Source organism: Thermobia domestica, chromosome 1 (genome assembly GCF_964235325.1).
Source record: "Thermobia domestica chromosome 1, izTheDome1.hap1.1, whole genome shotgun sequence".
NCBI classification, from domain to species: domain Eukaryota; kingdom Metazoa; phylum Arthropoda; class Insecta; order Zygentoma; family Lepismatidae; genus Thermobia; species Thermobia domestica.
The window spans coordinates 69,295,767-69,316,871 of record NC_137454.1 but is presented as its reverse complement, the minus strand read 5'-3'; the positions used below and the strand labels follow the sequence as shown (position 1 = coordinate 69,316,871).

The following is a 21,105-nucleotide window of genomic DNA, read 5'->3' as shown; positions in this document are numbered from 1 at the left end:
AGAAAAAGTATTCTCAAAACAAATAAAGTATAAGAAAACGAACATTTTCTATTTTTTAAAGAGATCAGCTAGCTATAATTAAAAATGTCTATGTGTAGTGCTACCGTTTGATCCGCAATAGTCAAGTGAAAAGGCTTACAAACAGTGGTTCAACTAATGAGATCATCTTATTCTCTGACTACCTGAAATCTCTGTGTTTAAGTTACATGGTAGCTAACTGGCAACTATCAAAAACTAAAAATAGTTTGTATATTGTATCTTTAAGGTTTAAACCCATTCTAACCATGTTCAATTTTATTTACTTAAAGTCACTTTAGCAAAATGCTCTTGCCATCGCTAATTGGGTAGGTCTTCCGATCTTGATAAACAAAATGTAAAAAATTTAGAATATAGTATAAGACTATGTTTTGAAGACAGAAGTGAAATTTATTTTTGACATGTCAATAATTAAACGAAGGAAAAGAATTTCATGTGGGGAATTTTCCATGTTTTATTTAACCTTTTTGCATTAAAGTTTTATTTATATCTTAAGTTGCCTTGTCACTTTATTTAGATTTAACCATATTTACTCTCTCAATATGTTCACGCAATAATTGTTAATAATGCAATATACTTTGCGATCCAAAAGTCGCACACATCCAAATTTAATTGTCTATAAACAATGTTGAAAAGTTCCATCGGCTACCGCAAGATAGCACCATGGGTATTATGGCTGAGCTTAAGAATGTAATGCAGCGTTCATCCTTTAAAAAAAAAAAAAAGCTTGAGGAGGCTACCAGCGCACTCTGATTTCATATGAAAGTCTTCAGAGAGCGATCAAGAGGTTACATTTTCGTACATATCATGTTCGCAGTGAAGGAGCCGGATAAAGATAAGAGAGTAGTGTGCTGTACATGGTTTCGCTCATTTGTTGACAACCATGCAATTGTGGAGCTTGACCGCATTTTCTTCACAGATGAGGCGTGATGTCACCTTAGTGCTACGTGAACTGTCAAAACACTCAAATTTGGTCAATTGAAAATTCACATGTGTTACACAAAACCTCCTTACACTCTCAGAAAACTGGAGTTTGGTGTGCCATATCACGTCGTCATAGAGTGGGCTACATTTTCTTTGAAACTACAGTGAACAGTGTTTTATACCAGGACAGGCCCGAAACCAGCCACAGAGGTTTGGGGGGGGGGTGGCATGGATACGTTAGGAAGGCCAAGTCATTAAAAATTCTCTTAAAATATCTAAATTGTGCATTTTGTATTGAGGTCTGGAAGGGCCACGAAAAGTTTAGGGGGCCAGGCCCCCTAGCCCCCTCTGGTTGCGGGCCTGTACCAGGATATCATTACACAGCTCATTGTGCTTCTTGACGAGAATGAAATTATTGGTTCCAGCAGGACAGTGCCACATGTCACACATCTAATACAATCATGCAAATCTTGTGCGAGTTTTTTGACAAGTGTATTATCTCTAGAAGGTTATAGCATCCACGTTCATATGACATGATTTCTTACTGAGAGGTGACTTTAAAAGTAAGGTCTATAACAATAGGTCACACACACTGGAACAACTAAAGCTGAAAATAACACATGAAATTAATAATATCAATGCACACGTGCTCCACTGCCGTCAAGTGGCGTCAAATATGGTAAAAAAAAGTTTGTACTTGCATTACTGAACGGGGCAGCCATTTTGAGTATATGTTGTGAGTATAACACTAAAATATTAATTAAATGTCTGGTTTTTATTATTATGTTGATGTGGGCGACATTTGGATCACCCTTGGTAGTTTATTCATTGTATTTTATCAGCACATTTGCATTAATAAGTTCGCGACATTATTCATGATCATAAAAAGCAATAACCCACGCTTGAATAAAGCTTTATTTCTTCTATGTGCATCTTCTCAGGATCAAGATAGTATCATTGTTCATTCCACCTATAGTATACTCCAGGCCCGTAACCAGCCCAAAAATGTAGGGGAGCGGTAGAAATTAGGAGGGACCGATCCAATCATATTGTAGTCTCCTTTATGGCTTACTACATTTAGAAGGAAAAAAAATGTATATATATATATATATATATAATCTAGGCTGAGACAATTAGATTCATTAATCCTACAAATTTCTTATGTTCGACGTAAACATGCTATAATTTATTATGCACAACAATTATTTATTTCAAAAGAATTGACTTATTTACCTGCACATCCAAGAACTTGTGGCAATGCATTCCAGCGAGAAGTATAATACGTCTTTAGAATTTTGTCGAGTCATCCATGCATACTTTTAACTCAAATGTTATTGCTATTGTTTTGACAATAAAAGAGTGAATTTTTCGAAGTTTAGTAACCAATTTATTTCTTCTATTAACAGACAACTAAAACTCTAACATCAACAATAACAGAGAAGAGAAGAAATAAACAAAATCCGTTTCTATCGGTGGAGTTAACTTCAAGAGGAAGATTTTATGCAATTCTATTTGTTAATCTTATTTATTTATTTATTTATTTATTTTATTAGTAATTCACAGGTGTATTGCTATGTATATGGAACAGTACAATAAACGATGAATATTGTATATACCTCTAAGATCATTTACGTAGTTAGTTTTCTTTAAGATTATAGAATTTATCGTTTGATCAGTCTAGATATCTTTTATTGATATATTTATCATATTTCGATCATACAGATCCTATGAACGTCTATTCATATAATAAAAAGTTCACGGTAATACCCATTCACGGATTTTAATATTATTCAATATTCAACAATTCGCCGATGTCTGTAATACATATCACTTAGTTAACAGGTGCTTTACATAAATAACAAACATATCATCACATTTCACGTAGAGCATTCATTTTACATATGATTCGGATATTTGAGCATACGGACACATTTTCAGATTCAAATCACTATTATCCGTACATTCTATTGCCGGCATCAATTAAGTTTGAACATATTTAAATCATCATATATTATCAACTAATAAAAGAAAACCTACCCTAACTAACCTACACTAACTTAACCTAAACATTTTATTCAAAGCACTTCAATTTCATAGTACATTCAAACTATTATATTTCCGTGAGGTATTAACCGTATTGTTATCTAGACTGAAGCATATGAGACAATTACTATATCGAATAATAATAAGTCATTGCTCAAAATCAGCGATTAGTCCATTATAGCATATAGCTAGTATAATGAGTATTCACTGTTTGTTTACTGTCAAAATTTCCATATCTACGATCAACAACATGGATGACTATGTGGAAAAGACACTCATATAAATCTTTCAGAACATATTTGCGATAAGGTTAAATTTTACTCCCCCATAGGCCTACCCGGGCTTGTGCAACTACCGGTATTTAGCTTCGCATGGTCAAGAAGTGAGATTTCCTCTGCAAAACTAACATCACTATAAACAGTTTAAATTTCCAAGATAATTGTTATAGTTAAAGTCACAAAGTCAGTACAAAATGGCAGCGTGCGTCTAAATCCCCATGAAATTTTATGTTTAAATTTATTTATATCACTTACATAATCGGCAAGTACCTATATTTCTAAAATTTACTAAGATTGTTCTAAAGACAATTTTTCCTGAGGTTTATGGTCTAATTGCCCTTTTTCGGGTAGAATTTCGAAGTTTTGGTACTGCCTTATAAACACGAACTTACTTCACTTTTACTTACTTTTCACTGCACCGGAAGTCATAGCGCCCTCTAGGACAACTACTATTATTGTAACATATTTCCAGAGTTATATATATATATGTAATTATTAAATCTCGTATTATTTCACTTCCTAAATTTCTAATTTAACTTCTAAATTCCGCTTTTGTCCCTTTTCTGTACATCCACAATAAATTTTATACTTAATTTGAACTACTGCACTTCCCGTTTCCTATTTCCGGAAGAAAATAAACAACGGAGGATTATGCTTTCTTGACAAGCATAGTTACTTTCGGGCAGAGTTTCGAAAAACTTGTAGTCGGTAAGTTCCCTAATTTAAGATACATTAAATTTTACTAAATTTTAAGGAAATAAAACACAACTTACATGATTACTATACGTTTAACACAGATAGGCCTACTTTATTCACTCAGTTCGTGAATATGTATATTATGTGTTTCTGCTCTGCATATCTAATCAACGCTATAATTATCCTCTTGAACCTTGTTAACATGCTATAAAAGGGAATTTTGTATTATAATAAACAATCCTAAATACCGATAGTGTAATGCATAATCATAAACATAGTCAGCAGCCGTATTGTGTTCACCAGCTGTTGCAGATTAAGGATATACGGACCATAATACTTCCTCTCGAAAATAACCCATAGGCTTATCAGTTACTTAGTAATATACAATCTACGCTTTTATATATATATATAAACGTACAAAATAATATTGTTACTGTTTACGGTAACAGTGAACTGTAACAATATTATAGTTTATTTGCAAGCCTACCGTGAAAATTTTATGGGGACAGTAACAATTTAGGAGGGGCCGGCCACCCGTGGGTACGAACCTGGTATACTCTATTAGTAGTTGCTACCTACTTATATTTTTTTGTGAACAGAATTCAAACGTCGAAAATGGCCTGAAACAAGGAGATGCGTTGTCGCCATTATTTTTTTATTTTGTTCTTGAATACTCTATAAGGAAAATCAAAGATAGCAACCAGGGCCTAGAGCTGAACGGTATTCACCAGGTTATGGCATATACTGATGGTGTAAATTTATTAGGGGATGATAGGAGAACAATAGAAAGAAATGCAGAGATCTTATTAAACGCTTGCAGGGACATAGGTTTAGAAGTAAATGCAGAGAAAACTAAATACATGGAAGTGCGTCGGGACCGTAATACAGCAAATTATGGATGCGTTAAAATATTAAAGAATACTTTTGATAAAGTGGATAGTTTCAAATATCTAGGATCAATATTAACATACGAAAATCATATTCACGAAGAAATTAAATGTCGACTGAAAGCAGGGAATTCGTGTTACTATTCGATTCAAAATCTCTTGTCGTCGCGAATTCTGTCGAGGAATTTAAAGCTTAAAATATATAAAACGATAATCATGCCTGTTGTTCTGTATGGTTGCGAAACATGGTCGCTTACTCTGAGGGAAGAACATAGACTGAAAATATTTGAGAACAAGATCCTGAGACGAATATTCGGACCAAGAGGAACGGGAATGGTGAATGGCGGAAACTTCATAACGAGGAACTACATAATTTATACGGTTTACCCAACATTGTTAGGGTCGTCAAGTCTAGAAGGCTTAGATGGGCAGGTCATGTAGCTAGAATGGAAGAAAGTAGAAACGCTTTCAAAATCTTGACTGGAAGACCAATTGGAAAACGACCATTAGGAAGACCTAGGCGCAGATGGGAGGACAATATTAAGATGGATCTCGCAGAAATTGGAATACAAAGTAGAAACTGGATGCAATTAACTAAGGATAGAAGTCAGTGGAGAGCTTTTGTGAACGCGGCTTTGAACCTCCGGGTTCCATAGGCCATATAGTTAGTTAGTTAGTTAATATTTAAAAATAGAAAATATTTAAGATAATTACCTAGCTAAAACTAATGATAATAGCATTAATTTATTTATTGCAACAGAACACAACAGTTTTTATTCCCAAATAAGTACCGGTAAGTTACATATATTATTTTACCTTAAAGTAATTAGTCTATGTAAATATTTTAAATTAAATAGTCCTTTTCTTTTTAATTGATTTGCCTGGCAGTCAATTATTTTATATGAAATAATATAAAAGTACATTACATTTTACAAGTACAAGTACATTTTATTTTATATGAAAGTACATTACTTTTATCAACTGAAATGCAGAATGTGAATAAAACTATGGAAACATTTTTCAAAAATACGTTATGATATTGACTAATACGGCTTTCAACAACTTTTGGTTTGCAGAATAGTTTGCAGTCTTCTCGGATTGGTAAATAGAGGTCATCCATGGTTTTCAAGAAAATTTTGTACTATTCTTCCTACAAAACATTGACAAGTTCCTTTAACGACAACAGGGGTGGAATCACTCTCATACATTTGTCTCCAACACTGACAACCAGGACTCAAAAATATTAAGATCGGGAGATTTTGAAAACCATGATAGATGTGAAATTTTCCTTCGTGCTCAGAAAACCCGTCCTGAACACGATATAATTTGTGTAAACAGGGGCCTTGTTGTCTGCTACAAGGTACAAGGATTACCATTGAGGAAACAAGGTTTACAACATTGGAAGGATACATCCATACTAGTGTTTCGTGACAAGTGCCTTGCAATACACCAAACACTTTCACCATCTTGGCTATACAGGTATCCACCATATAAGTTAAACAATTTGCCCATGATCGAGTTCCGCTAGCTACGAAATTGTTCACTACGCAGAAGGCTGTCTCGACTGCAAATGAAGCTTTCCACATGTTGAAGAGGACATTATGTTAGTGATTGAATTGGGCAGAAACAGCAAAGCCATTAGAAAACTGCGCTATTATATTTTTGCCAATTCAGGCATATACTTCACGAGATATTTTCATATTTGTTCACCCTACGTCATTCATCTGATAAGGTCACTACTATGTTAAGTTGTGGAGGTAGCCAAAACTTACGACGCTGATCATAGATGACAGTAAAATAATAGATCACTTAAGTTCCATTAAAACTCAACATAAAAGTCTTAATGAAGTATCCTACTGTCATAGTTCCTTTTCGTGATCTATAAAACTAAATACATTTTTTAAGTCTTACATATCTACCAAAAGAAAAAAAACATTCCTTCCAAACAGTTCAATATAAAGAGAAACTACAAATACATTTAAAATATAAGTTTTTGTAAAATTGATCCTAAATTTTACTTTAAAATAAACGTCATGAAAAGATTATTCTAAATAATTCACTAAAATGATGTAGCAAACCTCAAAATGATCTTTTCCATCTCCACATTGAAAAATTGAAGGCAGGAAACCCAATAAATTAGTATCCAGCATAGATACTGGAATCGGAGGTTTAGTCTCCTCTTCCATACTTGAGTCGTCAGTATTGCTACTAATAGAATCTGGTAAAAGAAAAATAAAGGTTTGACCAACAGGACTTATAATCAAAAAATGAATTTACATAAACGTATTTAATTAGTGTATCTAACTAAAGGATGAAGAGAAAAAAGAATAAAGACTGTTGCAAAAAAAACAGCGCTAACTCCTACTCTCTTTATTCGCACACAAAATGACGATTTATCAATTAATATTATTGCTAAAACATGCTTATTTCACAGTGCTTGTTGACAGAAATTAACATTTTCCCCTTTGTCATAAAAATGGCATATTTAATTAGCTCAAATCAATCAAAATAGACTACTTAATATTTTTCTGTACTTTCGAATATTTATTTTCCTTCTACTTTGGTTATTTTGGTTTGAAGGATAGCCATAAACTTCTCAATAGTGGATAGTATTCGTTGCTATTTTTTTCTATGATCCCAAGTAACTTCGACGAAAGTCCACCCATTTTGTTAATTTTTTTATTGATTGAAATTGTATTCTTTCCTTGAGATCTTATTGGAACTTCAGAAGGATCTAGCGATAATCCTCGGAACTAGACTATGAAATTCCTCAATGGGTGACAATGTTCATCATCATTATTATTAATTGTGTGTGTGCGTATGTGTCTAACCTCAACAAAGATGCACCAATTTTGATAATTCTTTTATTGATTGAAATATTTTTCTTTTCTTGTAGTCCCATGTAAACTTCAGAAGAATCTATGGATAGTCTTCGTAAGACTATGAAAATCCTCAATGGCTAACAGTGTTCATCATCAATATTATTATTAGTATGATTACTCATAACCTCGACAAAGATGGACCAATTTTGATAATTCTTTTATTGATTGAAATATTTTTCTTTTCTTGTAGTCTCATGTAAATTTCATAAGGATCTAGGGATAGTCTTCGAAGCCAGACTATGAAACTCCTAAATGGGTAACAGTGTTCATCATCATTATTATTATTTATATGATCACTCATAACCTCGACAAATATGCACTAACTTTAATAATTCATTTATTGATTGAAAGAATGTTCTTTACTTGTAGTCCCATGGAAACTTCATAATGGCCAAGTGATAGTCTTCGGAGCTAGACTATGAAATCGCCCAATGACTGACAGTATTCGTACCATATTTCTGCGTATGATCACGCATAACTTCTACATAGATGGAATGATTTTGAACATTCTTTTCTTGTTTGAAAGAGTATCCTTTTCTCACGGTCCCATAAATTTCATAAGAATTTAACAATAATCTTCAGAGTTAGACTATGAAACTTTTCAACCGCATACACTATTAATATCGCAATTAGCTGACTTATATGCATGTTCACGCATAACTTCAAAACGGATATACCGAGTTTGATTATTCTTTTTATTGAGATTAGTTTACCAAAACTCTTTTTTTTATATATATATATTTACCACGTTCGTCCGAGAGTCGAAAGATCTCGAAAGCTACTAGACCAACCATTACCAAATTTGGTCAGAATGTAGAGGATCGAAAGCCAGGCCCGCAACCAGCCACAGGCGTTTGGGGGGGGGGGCATGAATATGTTAGGGGACCAAGTCATTAAACATTTTCTTACCAATAGCTAAATGGTATTTTTTGTATTAATAATAGCATTTTGTGTTAAAGTTTGGAGGGACCACGAAAATTTTAGGGGGTTAGGCCCCCATAGCCACCTCTGGTTGCGGGTCTGTCAAAAGCTAGGAATCGAGTTCGTTGTCAGACCCGATACTCATACTACTGCAAGTAGTAGAAATTCCCGGGTTTTAAGTTAATTGCTATATATGAAAAGGATAATAGATAACAATATTCTATTTTCTACATCCTATTCTGTTATCTACATTCTACGTCCTGTCAATTAAGCATCCTAAATATAGTCTACCTTTCGATCCTTAACTCTCAACTAAAATCTGGTTGAAATTCACCACAACTTACTGTTTCAATATTGACCTACATAGAATAGAAACGATAACAGATAGCGAGAAGCAGTTTTTCGGATCGATTTAGCGTTCTAAGAATAGTTAACCATCTATGCAAATCAAAAATGGCAGAAATCAACAACTTCCGCTTTTAACATTGATCGCCATAGAACAAAACCGTAATAGATATCAAAGAAGCGGTTTTATGTATCTATTAAGCGTCCTAAGACCCTATTTCATCTTTACTGTAATATTTGTATTAGAACTGAAAATGACAAAAATCAACCTCTTCTGGTTTTAATGTTGACCGTTATATAATAAAAACCATAATAGCTAGTGAGAAACTGTTTTCAGTAATCAGTTAAAGTGTTCCAATAGTAAATTCCATTTCAACACTAATTTTTCTACTAAAACAGATGACTGGGAGAAAGCTTTTCTGAATTTAACGTTGATCGTTATAGAATGAAAACCAGGCCAGAAAGCCAGAAGCTGTTTACTGTCATCAATTAAGCGTCCCAAGAATATATTCCATGTTCACTCTAATCTCTAGGAAGTAGCATCAATATACTATCACATCATCTTTGGTTTTAATAATAATTGAGAAAACATCGCACGTATATAGCCAACTCCTTCACGTGGGGTACATGTGGTACTACTACTTTTTTAGTTTCAGAGAGTATATTTTTTTCGAGGTTCCAACAAATTTTATCAGGATTTGATTAAAGTCTTCGAAGTTAGATCATGAAACTCCTCACGATGGTGTTAATATCGTGTTTATGTTCACATATAATTCTATAATATATAGACCCCTATTAATCGGTCTACACGTTTAGCCACTCATGTTTCGGAGGCTGATCTACTTTTTTTTTAGGAAGTCAGCGCCCTACTTTTAGTTTAGGTATCTAACTAAACTACTGAGATAGCAAAATAGTAGAAAAATTAAATGAACAGATAAGGAAAATAACCAACTTCGAAAATACTGAAAACCAGAAAATAAAATATTTCAGAAAAAAAAACGACTTCAACAAAAGCACTTAAAAGCACTAAAATATTAAGACCGCTAATAAAATAGAAAATAATAATAAAGCAGAAAATAATTTATTACTATACTTATAAAAGCACTATAAAAACCTGTGCCCAGCCGAATAAATTAATCCCTCATAAAATTATCATCGAAATTAATTTTATAGATATTAATTTGTTTGGTTTGTCACAGACTTAAAAGATTTTTATAGATAATAGTAATGAATTATTTTCTGTTTTCTGGCGCTTTTAATATTTTGCTCATTCTTAACGCTTTTGCTTAAGTAGGTTCATTTTTTATTGTAAAGAAAATATATGATCCAATATGATCTTAAAAGTGGTAAATATTTATTCTGAATCAAAATCTCATTAATATTTCAGTAGTATAAATGTTTTGGTCAATTTTGGCAGAAGATTGGCCAATGGAAGAGAATGATATTCCAGCGGGCATATTCCGTAACAATTTGCGTCAACGCAACGTTAAATTTGCGATTTAGTTTGGATAATTGACATAGTGGTTATAATGATTTTTTTGTTTTTTTTTCGCGTTGTGTTGTTGTACATAGAATTTTGAAAAGACATAGGGAATGGCCTACTGAAAAAGGTTGCTCCAACGATGACATACCAATATCTTACCGACAGAATCATATGAAACGCCCTACGTTAGCCTTATAGCCCAACTTTTTAATATTAAACCTATCTGATTTTCATTCTTAAAGTTGTGCAAATTTTCCCAGAGATGACGTTGAAATCCCTACGTAAATAAGTGTTTTCTCCGTTTGATTCAACAATCAGCGAACTATACCATAATTACCCTCACTTAGTCTTCTTTCTTCTATTGGGGATATCTCGACTTCAATTCAGTGGTAAAATAGGGAATATGATTGATAGAAACCACTTTCACAGATATTACATTAGAGTGGGCCCTGTGAACTGACATAGAATAATGATAATTATTGCCCAATTGTTCTGAATGGTGTTTCTCACGTTAATGAAATTTTACTAACCAATGGTTTTACTTGAGTAGTTTCTAAGTTAGGATTTCCTATGTGTGGAATTGAATTATTATAGAACTATAGAATAGATTATATATTTAGCATTTCTTTATAATTAACAATTGTACATACGAAGTTCCACAGGATAATATTGTTTATCATTTGAACAATACCACATATAACAATTGAAATCATTATGCGTTCTGTTCAATTTAATTATTTCAGGAAAAGTTCCCTTGCATGTTCGGCCATTGTTTTTCGGAGCCAAACTTACTGCTCTAAAAAAGAAATCTGGTGGAATTAGACCTATTGCCGTTGGTAATGTCTGGCGCAGAATATCAGCAAAAATTATATGCTTCAGAACACGGGAGCATTTTAAGAACTTTTTGTCTCCCCATCAACATGGTGTTTGTACTCCCAACAGAGCCGAAGCAGCTGTACATGTAACCCGGGTTAATTTTTCCTCCATTCACAATGCTCCTAAGGCTATCTTAAAGCTGGATTTTCGCAACGCATTTAACGAGCTTCGCCGGGACTCCATGCTCACTACAGTGTTGAATGAATTTCCTTCAATCTATCCATATGTTTACCAATGTTACGCTCAACCCAGTGATCTATTCCTAGGTCAAGACACTATTTAATCCCAGAGAGGAGTACAACAAGGCGATCCCCTGGGCCTAGCACTTTTTGCTATAACCATTCATTCCTTAGTGAAATCAATCAACACTGAATAAACATTTGGTATTTGGATGATGGAACTATCGCTGATGAACCTGAAGTAGTTCTTTCAACTCTAGCACAAATAAATGAGAAGGCATTTGCATTTGGCCTATATCTGAATTTTTCAAAGTGTGAAGTTGGTTTTCTTGGGTCAGACGAAGCCAAGTCGTATTATTATTTTTAAAAAATTGACGAAACTGCCCCAGGAATACGTCTCCTAACTAACCAGGATGCTTGTCTTCTAGGCGCCGCTCTCACAAAGGAACCTTTTATCAATGTCCTGTTAAGCAAAATATCGAAGTTAGAATATTTTTTTAATCTCGACTCGCCTCGATTTCTGTCCATGCAGCTTTGTTCTACGTGCCTCTTTGTCGATCCCTCTTTTAAACTACTTCTTAGGATGATTTCCATCTTGGAATGAGACTCCACTACTGGAGAAATATGATCATATCCTTAAAATGGGTCTGGAGTCAATTTTAAACTGCTCATTAAGCGACGAATCTTGGATTCAAGCATTCTCACCTGTGAGATTAGGGGGTCTTGGTATTCGGCGACCCGTGGATATGGCGATTCCTTCCTTTTTAGCGTCCTACCAAGGATCTTTTCGTTTAGTCGAGGCTCTTCTTCCGCAAGGTTACCACCTAGACCCAGATGGCACAGTTCAAGAAGGCTCTACCGAATGAAAAATTTAACAGATACAGATCTTCCAGAAATTAACAAAAGAGGTTCTCAGGCATCTTGGTACACACCAATTGCAGCGCATTTTCATGAACTTCTCTTACAATCAGTTATTGCTCCAAGGGATAAAGCCAGGATTCGTGCTGCCTCATCCCTACATGCTGGGGCATGGTTGAATGCAATACCCTCCCCACCATTAGGTCTTCATATGACTAATGAGGCATTTCGAATCTCTGTCCCCTTAAGATTAGGTTCAGATATTTGTGAGCCACATCGCTGTCCAGCTTGCGTGGCCTGCATGGCTTTTCATGCATGAAGAGCATGGGTAGACACGCTAGACACTCCTCTGTGAATGATATAATTTTACGAGCCCTTACCACAGCTGGAATCCCTTCCATACGTGAACCTTCAGGATGTTGTCGTTCAGATGGTAAACGACCTGATGGCATGACATTAGTTCCTTGGTTGAAAGGCAAATCACTAGTATGGGACTTCACGTGTTCAGATACATTTGCCCATCCAAGTCTCCCTTTAGCTGTTATGAATGCTGGAGCTGTTGCTAGTCGTAGAGAAGTAGAATAGCAAAGGAAATATTACTGCCTCCTTGATAAATTTATTTTTGCTCCAATTGCCATCAAGACTAGTAGTGCTTGGGGATCTGCAAACCTTATTAGAGAAGTAGACAGACGCATTTCTATCGTTACTGGAGATATTCGTTCAACATCTTTCCTCATTCAACGCATATCTTTGCTATCCAACATGGCAAAGTGTCATCGGTTCTTGGCACCTTACCACATGGTAAAGAACTAGGTGAGATGTTTCTTCTCTAACACAAAGGACAACACTGAACATTTATACAACTGGACGACATACTATACAAATAAGGTGTAATATCATTGGACGGCGTAGATTTACATGAATTTCGAGGGAAGACAAATTGTATTTCTTAAGGGACAATGTGTACATAATTGATGCCTTCCTGTATTAATTCAAAAGAATATGTGAATGTAGAAACAGTTTGGTAAATCCTGAGAAATGAGTTCATTTCTTTCAATAATATCCATATCAAAGCTAGAATTTTGCCAAAGCTTGTCTGTATTCAATGATTTAACAACATTTCCACATATTATATGTAGTTATCTGTAATAATAATTTGAGAATACATCAAGTGTCTTTAAAAACTAAGAATGAGGTATTTCATTTAAAAATTTTCCCATTTGTTATATTCAAAAAATACCTCTGATTCATTTAAAAGGAAAATAATGCTTCTTAACTTACCGAAGTTGCGTATCATATTTTAAAGCATGAATGTTATATAATTCGCGACTACAAAACTATTTTAATGTGTTAGTTTATATCACTTTAATATATTTAACGAAATTGTCTATTTGCATTCTAAGAAATTCTTCCACATTTTCTATGAATGATTTGTGGGAATATGGTAAAAAAACTGTAAACACTTTGGACCAGAATACTGATATAACATATTGTACAACTATTTTAAAATAATTTTAATATATATTTATAAAATTATTTTACTTTAAAATATTCTAAAATGTTATTTTCTTTGTGTATGCACAAATAACTGCGTATAAATTGATAGTATGTGTTGACAATGATATACCATGAAATTGGTTGGTCATCCCTCTGTAGCAAAACACTGGCTTCCGTATTCACTTGCTCGATTTAGTCGCACGGCTAACCGACTCCCTGCAGTTGCTACTAGCTCGAAGCGACTACGTTGAATCAGTTCTTTGGATTTTGTTTTCAATTATTTCAACCAAAATTGAAGCCTACCTCTCTACTTGCTCTCCTTTAGTCGATTCGAAATCGTAAATAATTTCAAGCAGAAAGCTACTGTAACAATACGTTATAATTATAATGGTAGAATAATTACAAGATGAAATTAAAATAGCTCTCTTATATCATTATATTGATTTTTTTTTATTATATATAATATACAGTCTGCCGCTATTTACATCAAACATTTGGCGTTCTGAGATTGGTTCTGAAATGAAATTATCGCATTGTTTTTATAATTGTATTAAATATTGGCACAAACCAACGGTCATATTGCCTGACGTATTAACAAAAATAGGCGAATAATAATAAATTAACCCTACAATGCATAGTGAGACAGACAGGAGCATCATTTAGGGGAACAGGAGGAGCCAATTGCCCCCTTCCAAGAGTTTGAGGAATACATATACTTTAATCGATTGTCTACTAATATACTAGTACAAAACGTGAAAGTCTTGTGTTGATGGTGCTCTTGCCCCCCTCAAGCGAAGTCTGAAATGACGCCCCTGGAGACAGATATGGATCATAATAGTAAATGATCTGTGCTTTCCTATATAACGGTATGTAGTTGCTAATGCATGTTGAATGAGATTGGGAACCTTCGAAGCTAGCTGTAATTCCACAATTTCCGCATAGATGGCACTATTAAGCGTACCGGTATTTCCGTTATTCATTTTTCTTTCCATTTGCAAAACTCTTTTTCCTAGAAAAAAAACATGCATTTTAGGGTTAAATTGAATTGATAGTAAATTGTAAAATAATTATGTTCATACATTAATAGCAGTGATTGTCGTTTGTTAATCATAACACATTACTCGTATTTCTGTTTGTTAATTGCAATTTATAGTGGTTCACTATAAATTTGATTATTATTCAGTTATTGAATTTGTATAAGTATTGCTCCAAATGAAATAAAGAAGTTGTAAAGAAATCCAACTTGTGAAGAACTTGTAAAGGAATCCAAAAACTAATCATAGAAAATAAATACTGCTTGCTATACACGCCATCTTCTAACAGTCCCTTACCATTCTGATCGTGAGAAAGGTTCGATTACTGTCGATTTTGCACTCAAACTTTTGTTCTAGAAATTATATTCTGATGGCGTAGTTTTTTCACAGAATACAAAGGCTTCCTTTTATTTCTCATTCATTTATTTTTCATTCATTTGGTAAAATCAATGAGATTTTCATATTAGAATGGTAGCATTTGATCTAAGTCAATTATTACAGTGTTGTTGTTTCGTGCAAAGCATGTCTCGTTTCGTCTCGTGTCTAGTCTCGAATGGTTCTGTTAAATAAATTCAAAAACTGTGTTTGCATTTTCGAGACAAGTAGGGCTAGTCTATCTCGTTTCGTGTATCACCTCAAAGGATTCTGTGTCATCTCGTTTACGAAACAAGATGAGACACGAGAACTCTCTTGTCTTGTGGCAACACTATTGTTGTCCTAAAATTGAAAAGTTGTATTAAATTATATTGCACTAAATATTCATAAGCCATGGCACAAATCGCAACAAAATGACGTGGGCATAAGGCCGAATTCGCCTGCACTAAATGATAAATTGCTGCAAAGTAAATAAATTGATAATAATAAATACGTCGATGCATGTCCACACTATAAAAGTGGATACAATAGAAAATGAAGCTAAAATATCACCTCTAAAGAATAAAATAATTCTTAGGCTAGTTTTAGACGAAAGCATTTATCGTAGTATTTCTCATAGCAGATGTGCTGCCAAAAATCTCGTATAATATTCTATGGCATCAAAAGTATATTGTGCTTTTACACGGTAGTATTTTGATAAGCATTTTGTCGTGACGTAGCAAACAAATTTCTGGAGAGGAGCGCAATTATGGCTCCAAAACTAAAAACAGATATTTCAGTCACTATTTCATCTAAAGCCCTTTTTCACATATGTTTATTATAATACAAAGGACTATTAACGGTGCAGTTATACTATACAGATCCATATATTTTAAAATTTACAGAAAAAAAACTTCTAATATTGTAATAGAGTACTGTATAAGTAATGGAAATATGGTGTGCATTTACATCTGAAATGCGCATTTACGTGGAAATATAGAAATAAAGTCGAACCTGACATGCACGTAATCTTCAATAAGCTGCCATAAACTTTTGGCAAGTCTGTAATTTCCCCATGTTGTATCGAGAACAGAACCTAACCAACCCCTTCGGAGCTTCTAACCCGTTCCCACTACTGCTACTGCTGCTGCTACTACTACTACCACCACCACTACTAATCCTACTCCTATTCCAACTACTACTACTACCCGTTCCTACTCCTACTCCTATTCCTATTACTACTACTCTTACTCTTACTACACCTACTGCTACTGTTACTATTACTAACTACTCCTACTCTTACTACTACTTACTCCTCCTCCTCCTCCTACTACTACTACTACTACTGCTTACTTCTACTACTATTACTCTTACTACTACTACTTCTACTACTACTCCTACTACTACTTAATCCTCTTCCTCCTCCTCCTCCTCCTACTTATACTATGGATCCATATAGTGAAACTACACGTTGCCACCTGTTAAAGTGAACCTGCACCGGAGAACGCAAGAGTACACCTCAGAAATGATTGCTGAAGGTACAATAAATGAAACGAGAAAAAAAAACTTTTTTCAATGAATTTCTGTGTGAATCCGTATAGTGAAACTGCACGGTTTTAACTTTGTAAAACAAGGATGTTCCTCATATTTTTTAATCAACATAATAATAGTATCCCTACTCCAACTCATTTTTCTTTACTACAATTCAATTTCCTACACAAAACAAAGAGCATGGATATTTGACGCAAAATCTTTCGCTTCCTTTTAACACACCACGGCGCTGCAATCGGAGCAGAAATGCTGCGGAAAATGCTACGAAATAGAGCAGGTTCTATCGACAAGAAATGCCATATGATAGGTATGCCATGGCATGGGAAATGCTGTAACATTTGCTACTTTACACGGTAGGATATCGATGATACGATTTTTGCTACGAGAAATGTTACGATAAATGCTTCCGTCGAAAACTAAAAGTTTAGAGGGAGTTCGAAACAGATCATCCAATCCAGACACCATCTTCTCTCGAATCGTCTTTTATTATTACAAGAGTAGCGTTGCTAGTACGAAATCATTACAGGTGACTCAGTAATTTGGAAAATCCACGGAGATGGCTAGTATTATGTATGCAGTGAACTTGTTGCTTTTATGCTTTTTAGTGGAAAACTAGCACAAGTTAGTGTATCTCGTACAAATCTCGATTCATACAAAAAATCTGCACGGAATTTTTCAAGAATTATATCTGGTGGGTCTTGAAATTCATCTTTCCAGAGTTGTTATTACCAAGGTTCAAGGTTCAAGGTATTTTCCTTACTTCTCTTCGGAAGTTTCGTCCCTGAAAGGAATTTTTTAAAAAATCGTGAGAAAAGAGAAAAACATGTGCTGCTCTTTTTCATTTAACATTTTCTTTTTCCACCAAAATTCAATAAGGTCTTTGGCCTTTTCCATTTCTTTCTCACTTAGTTCCTTTCCATTTACATTAAAGCCTAACCTCCGAGCTAATTTAACCAAATTCCCTTCCTTTTCCATGTCATCGTGTCCTTCCTATCACCCAGCGCAAATGTTTTGCAGGATAAGAAGAAATTTAGTGAAAGGATTATAATTTTTCACAATTATTTTTGAATGGTGTATATAATGTTAATCTTCACGATAAACAAATAAGAGAAAAGTGGGTAGCTACTCATGAATAATAACTAATATTCATATTTTATATTGATTTCTTATAGTACGTTCGAGTCGATAACAAAACGTGATTATTTTGATATTTTCATGATAATGAGCATTGCCTGGTACTATTGAAACGTTGCATAACATAAAATTAAGCAGTGAGTTCATTCATTTTGTAGTTTATAATTAAGTTTATGCATGAAAGAAAATGTTTAGAGTGTTCTCTATGTAATATCATGTATTTAAATACTTTATAACTATGATATAAATAAGAATATTTTCAAATGTTTTCATCTTCCACATTATTTAATAGTTTCAAGTTTCATTCCTTCGTTCAAAGTTGTTACAGAGAGTACACAGCCTATATTTCTATATGCTATGGTTTCGAGAAAAGTACACTCTCCCTTCTCCGCCCACAGCTGAGCTTGAGTAAGACTGTGGAAGCCCCTCTTATTAGTTGTAACGAGTGTTGTGTGTAGTGTGCAAGTAAATTAGTTCAGGACAAATACAATGAAAATCTGGACTTCCGAACATATATTTAAGTAAGTACATGTGAATATTAGGTGCTTTCTTGTTACAGATCAAGCTGCGGTTTGCCTTGTGTCAAGTATAATTGTGAAGATCTACATTCCACTGTAGAAAAGTCTTTGATGTATGATAACATTGCTGTCTGATGAAATCATTAGTAGTCTTGAATAATTAAATCATATATTCATTCGAAACTAGTTAATTCTTTCAATGAAATAAACAGGAATGTATAATTGGATACATGAATACTTCGAGTGAGCGCACTTGTCATTTGAACTTTCAAGGACATATTTTGATTCCGAAAATATTTTTTACCGAATGGTATTATTTATTTAGTTTGCGGTTTATTACTGCCTAAATAGATACTAATTCAAAATGTGTTTCTCATGTATGCTTGCTTGCATTGAGTTTTTCGTGTGAATTGAAAGTTACATTTCCGTGTATTAATGCGGAAGACTACGTAGTGGAATTCATGTAACTGTTGAGGAAATATTTACGACACAACTGTAGTAACTTTACGTTTTATTTTATTTTGGCAGTAAATTCTTCATAAATTTGAAAGTTTAGATATACTTTCACTATATTGCAGCGCATATTGATAGATAATAGTCTTTACTGAATAGTTATTATTGCAAGGTCATGGTGTTCAATCGCCTTAGTGAGACAGTGACGTAATCGGCCTTGTCTTCAACCTTGTTACAGAATGTCGAGTACAGTGGACTCGGTGCATTACAATAGCTGAAAATCTGTCATTTATTTATTTTTTAAGCTAAGGGTTGTAATTCAAATCAGCTTCTAAGGCTTGTCAAGTAAAGAAAAAAACCTATTTAAAATGTAAATGAACTTATTGTTAGCTTCTAAGTTCGTATATTATTAAACAGATCAAGGACGTTTTTTGAATAATTTCCTAGCTTCCTTGTAATTGCGTTGGGTTGTAAAGGTGGAAGTGATAGTTGTTTTGTTTTTAAAGTAATATGGAACAATATTGTTTGATGACAATAAGTATTTTGCTATGATTTATTTCGCGCATGCTTTTATTCTCTACTGTAGTTTGTCACATTCGTAATAAGACAAGCTTATATGCAATTGTTTATTTCCGTGTTTTTTTTTTTTCCCTCCCTAATACCTCATTACCTTTGTTCCATTCGTATCCTTATTCGGCTTAAGTTTAGAGTTGCCCTTGGACTTTGCAACATACAAAAAACAGTGCTTAAAGTATTAAAAATTGTTACGTTTCACTGAACTTCAGTATTCCGTGGGCTTCCCAAAAATTTAAAAGGTTTTCTTCATTATTTTTGCGCATCCGTTACACCTGTTCGCAATATTCGCCATATTTTACAACTATCATGCTGCTGAAACCTTCCACGAATGCTTCCGCATCCGGCAAATAGTACTAACTTCCACATATCTTTTCTCATATTAAACATAACTCTCCTGCCGAAGTTACATTCGTAAACATCAAATAAAAACTTCAAATTATCATTTCTTACCTCATTTCTCCTGTAAATCTTCCTGATTTTTATAAAAAGCGGAGGGGTAACTCTAAACTTAACCCCCTTATTCGCATTTGGATCCATCGCATTGGATGAACTTAACAATGCCCGCTCCAGCTGGTATCCTTACGCAATCACAAGAAATTACACTCGATTAACTTTAACAAGATGGGTCTAAAATTCCCTAAGTTAAGCTAGCCCGAATCTACTCTGCTCTGTTTTCCCTATCGTAGCTTATATTGTTATACTCTTCTAAAGGGGTCGTATTTCACTGCGCAGCTGGAGCGTGTGTTGTAATGATAGCCCTCTCCAGTCCTTTCTCACCACTTTTCTAATGTTTGTTTCTACTTTGTGAGCAGGGAAAATTTTGTATATGGTATATTTGAGGAGTTTGTCGTAATTGCTTTTCAGTGTTCTTAGGGGCTTCTTTCTTCATTCAGGGTATTTGCTGTTACTGTATGTCGTATTCATAATTTAGATTTTTCGCTCGTTATACAACCTACAGTGACTGTACACAATCTCCCGTAGCCTCTATGCGTAATCGTACGGCGTTTGAAAGAAAAAAATACCTACAGTGCGTCTCATTCTGCATTTGCAATACAGAAGTAACTAGAAATACATTTACTCATACCCTTGACAGTCTTTGAAATTTAGAAATAAGTTTTTATCAAGTAAGCAATGATACATTAATTACTATAGTAAAGACCTGTTTTTCTTATTCCAAGAATTATCAATTCTCAATCTACGCAAAAATATTCAACAACGGTTTATGCTGTGTCCCCGGACTTTTATCCTTACACCTTCAATTGTGGCTTTTAGCTTTCCTATGAAATACAATTGTACACAGTGTTCTGTAAATTTTATTTAAGTTCTTGTAAGTTATCTTCTATTAACTATCACTGTAATTTTAAATCCTTTCGCTATTATAAAAAAGAACTACGGTACTTATTCCAATATTGTTCGTGGAATTCTACGATTTGTCCTTTATTTAATGCTACTGTGAAGTTGCTTTTCAGTCAAATTCACTTTGTGACTTGTAAACAATACATTCCACTAAGCAGATATTATGAACATATAAAACCTTTGGTTGGAGAACTGATTTGAGACTAGCTCAGTATATGAACGAC

At 34.0% G+C, this 21,105-nt stretch overlaps 2 protein-coding genes across 2 annotated transcripts in view; one reads left to right on the top strand and one right to left on the bottom strand.

Moving 5' to 3' along the window:
• The window catches only part of LOC145685560 (hydrocephalus-inducing protein homolog), a 130,170-nt gene extending 117,310 nt beyond the window's left edge, over window positions 1–12,860 (bottom strand). The window contains exons 1-2 of the mRNA XM_081757973.1: window positions 12,789–12,860; window positions 12,256–12,405 (exon numbers count right to left, since the gene is read on the bottom strand). Of these exons, the coding sequence (XP_081614099.1) occupies window positions 12,256–12,405; window positions 12,789–12,860 (222 nt within the window). The remainder of the gene's footprint in view (window positions 1–12,255; window positions 12,406–12,788) is intronic.
• A 5,477-nt stretch (window positions 12,861–18,337) lies between these two features.
• slmo (PRELI domain containing slowmo) overlaps window positions 18,338–21,105 on the top strand; it is a 49,261-nt gene continuing 46,493 nt past the window's right edge. Inside the window, exon 1 of the mRNA XM_081758367.1 lies at window positions 18,338–18,499. Coding sequence (XP_081614493.1) covers window positions 18,468–18,499 — 32 coding nt within the window. The 5' untranslated portion in view covers window positions 18,338–18,467. The remainder of the gene's footprint in view (window positions 18,500–21,105) is intronic.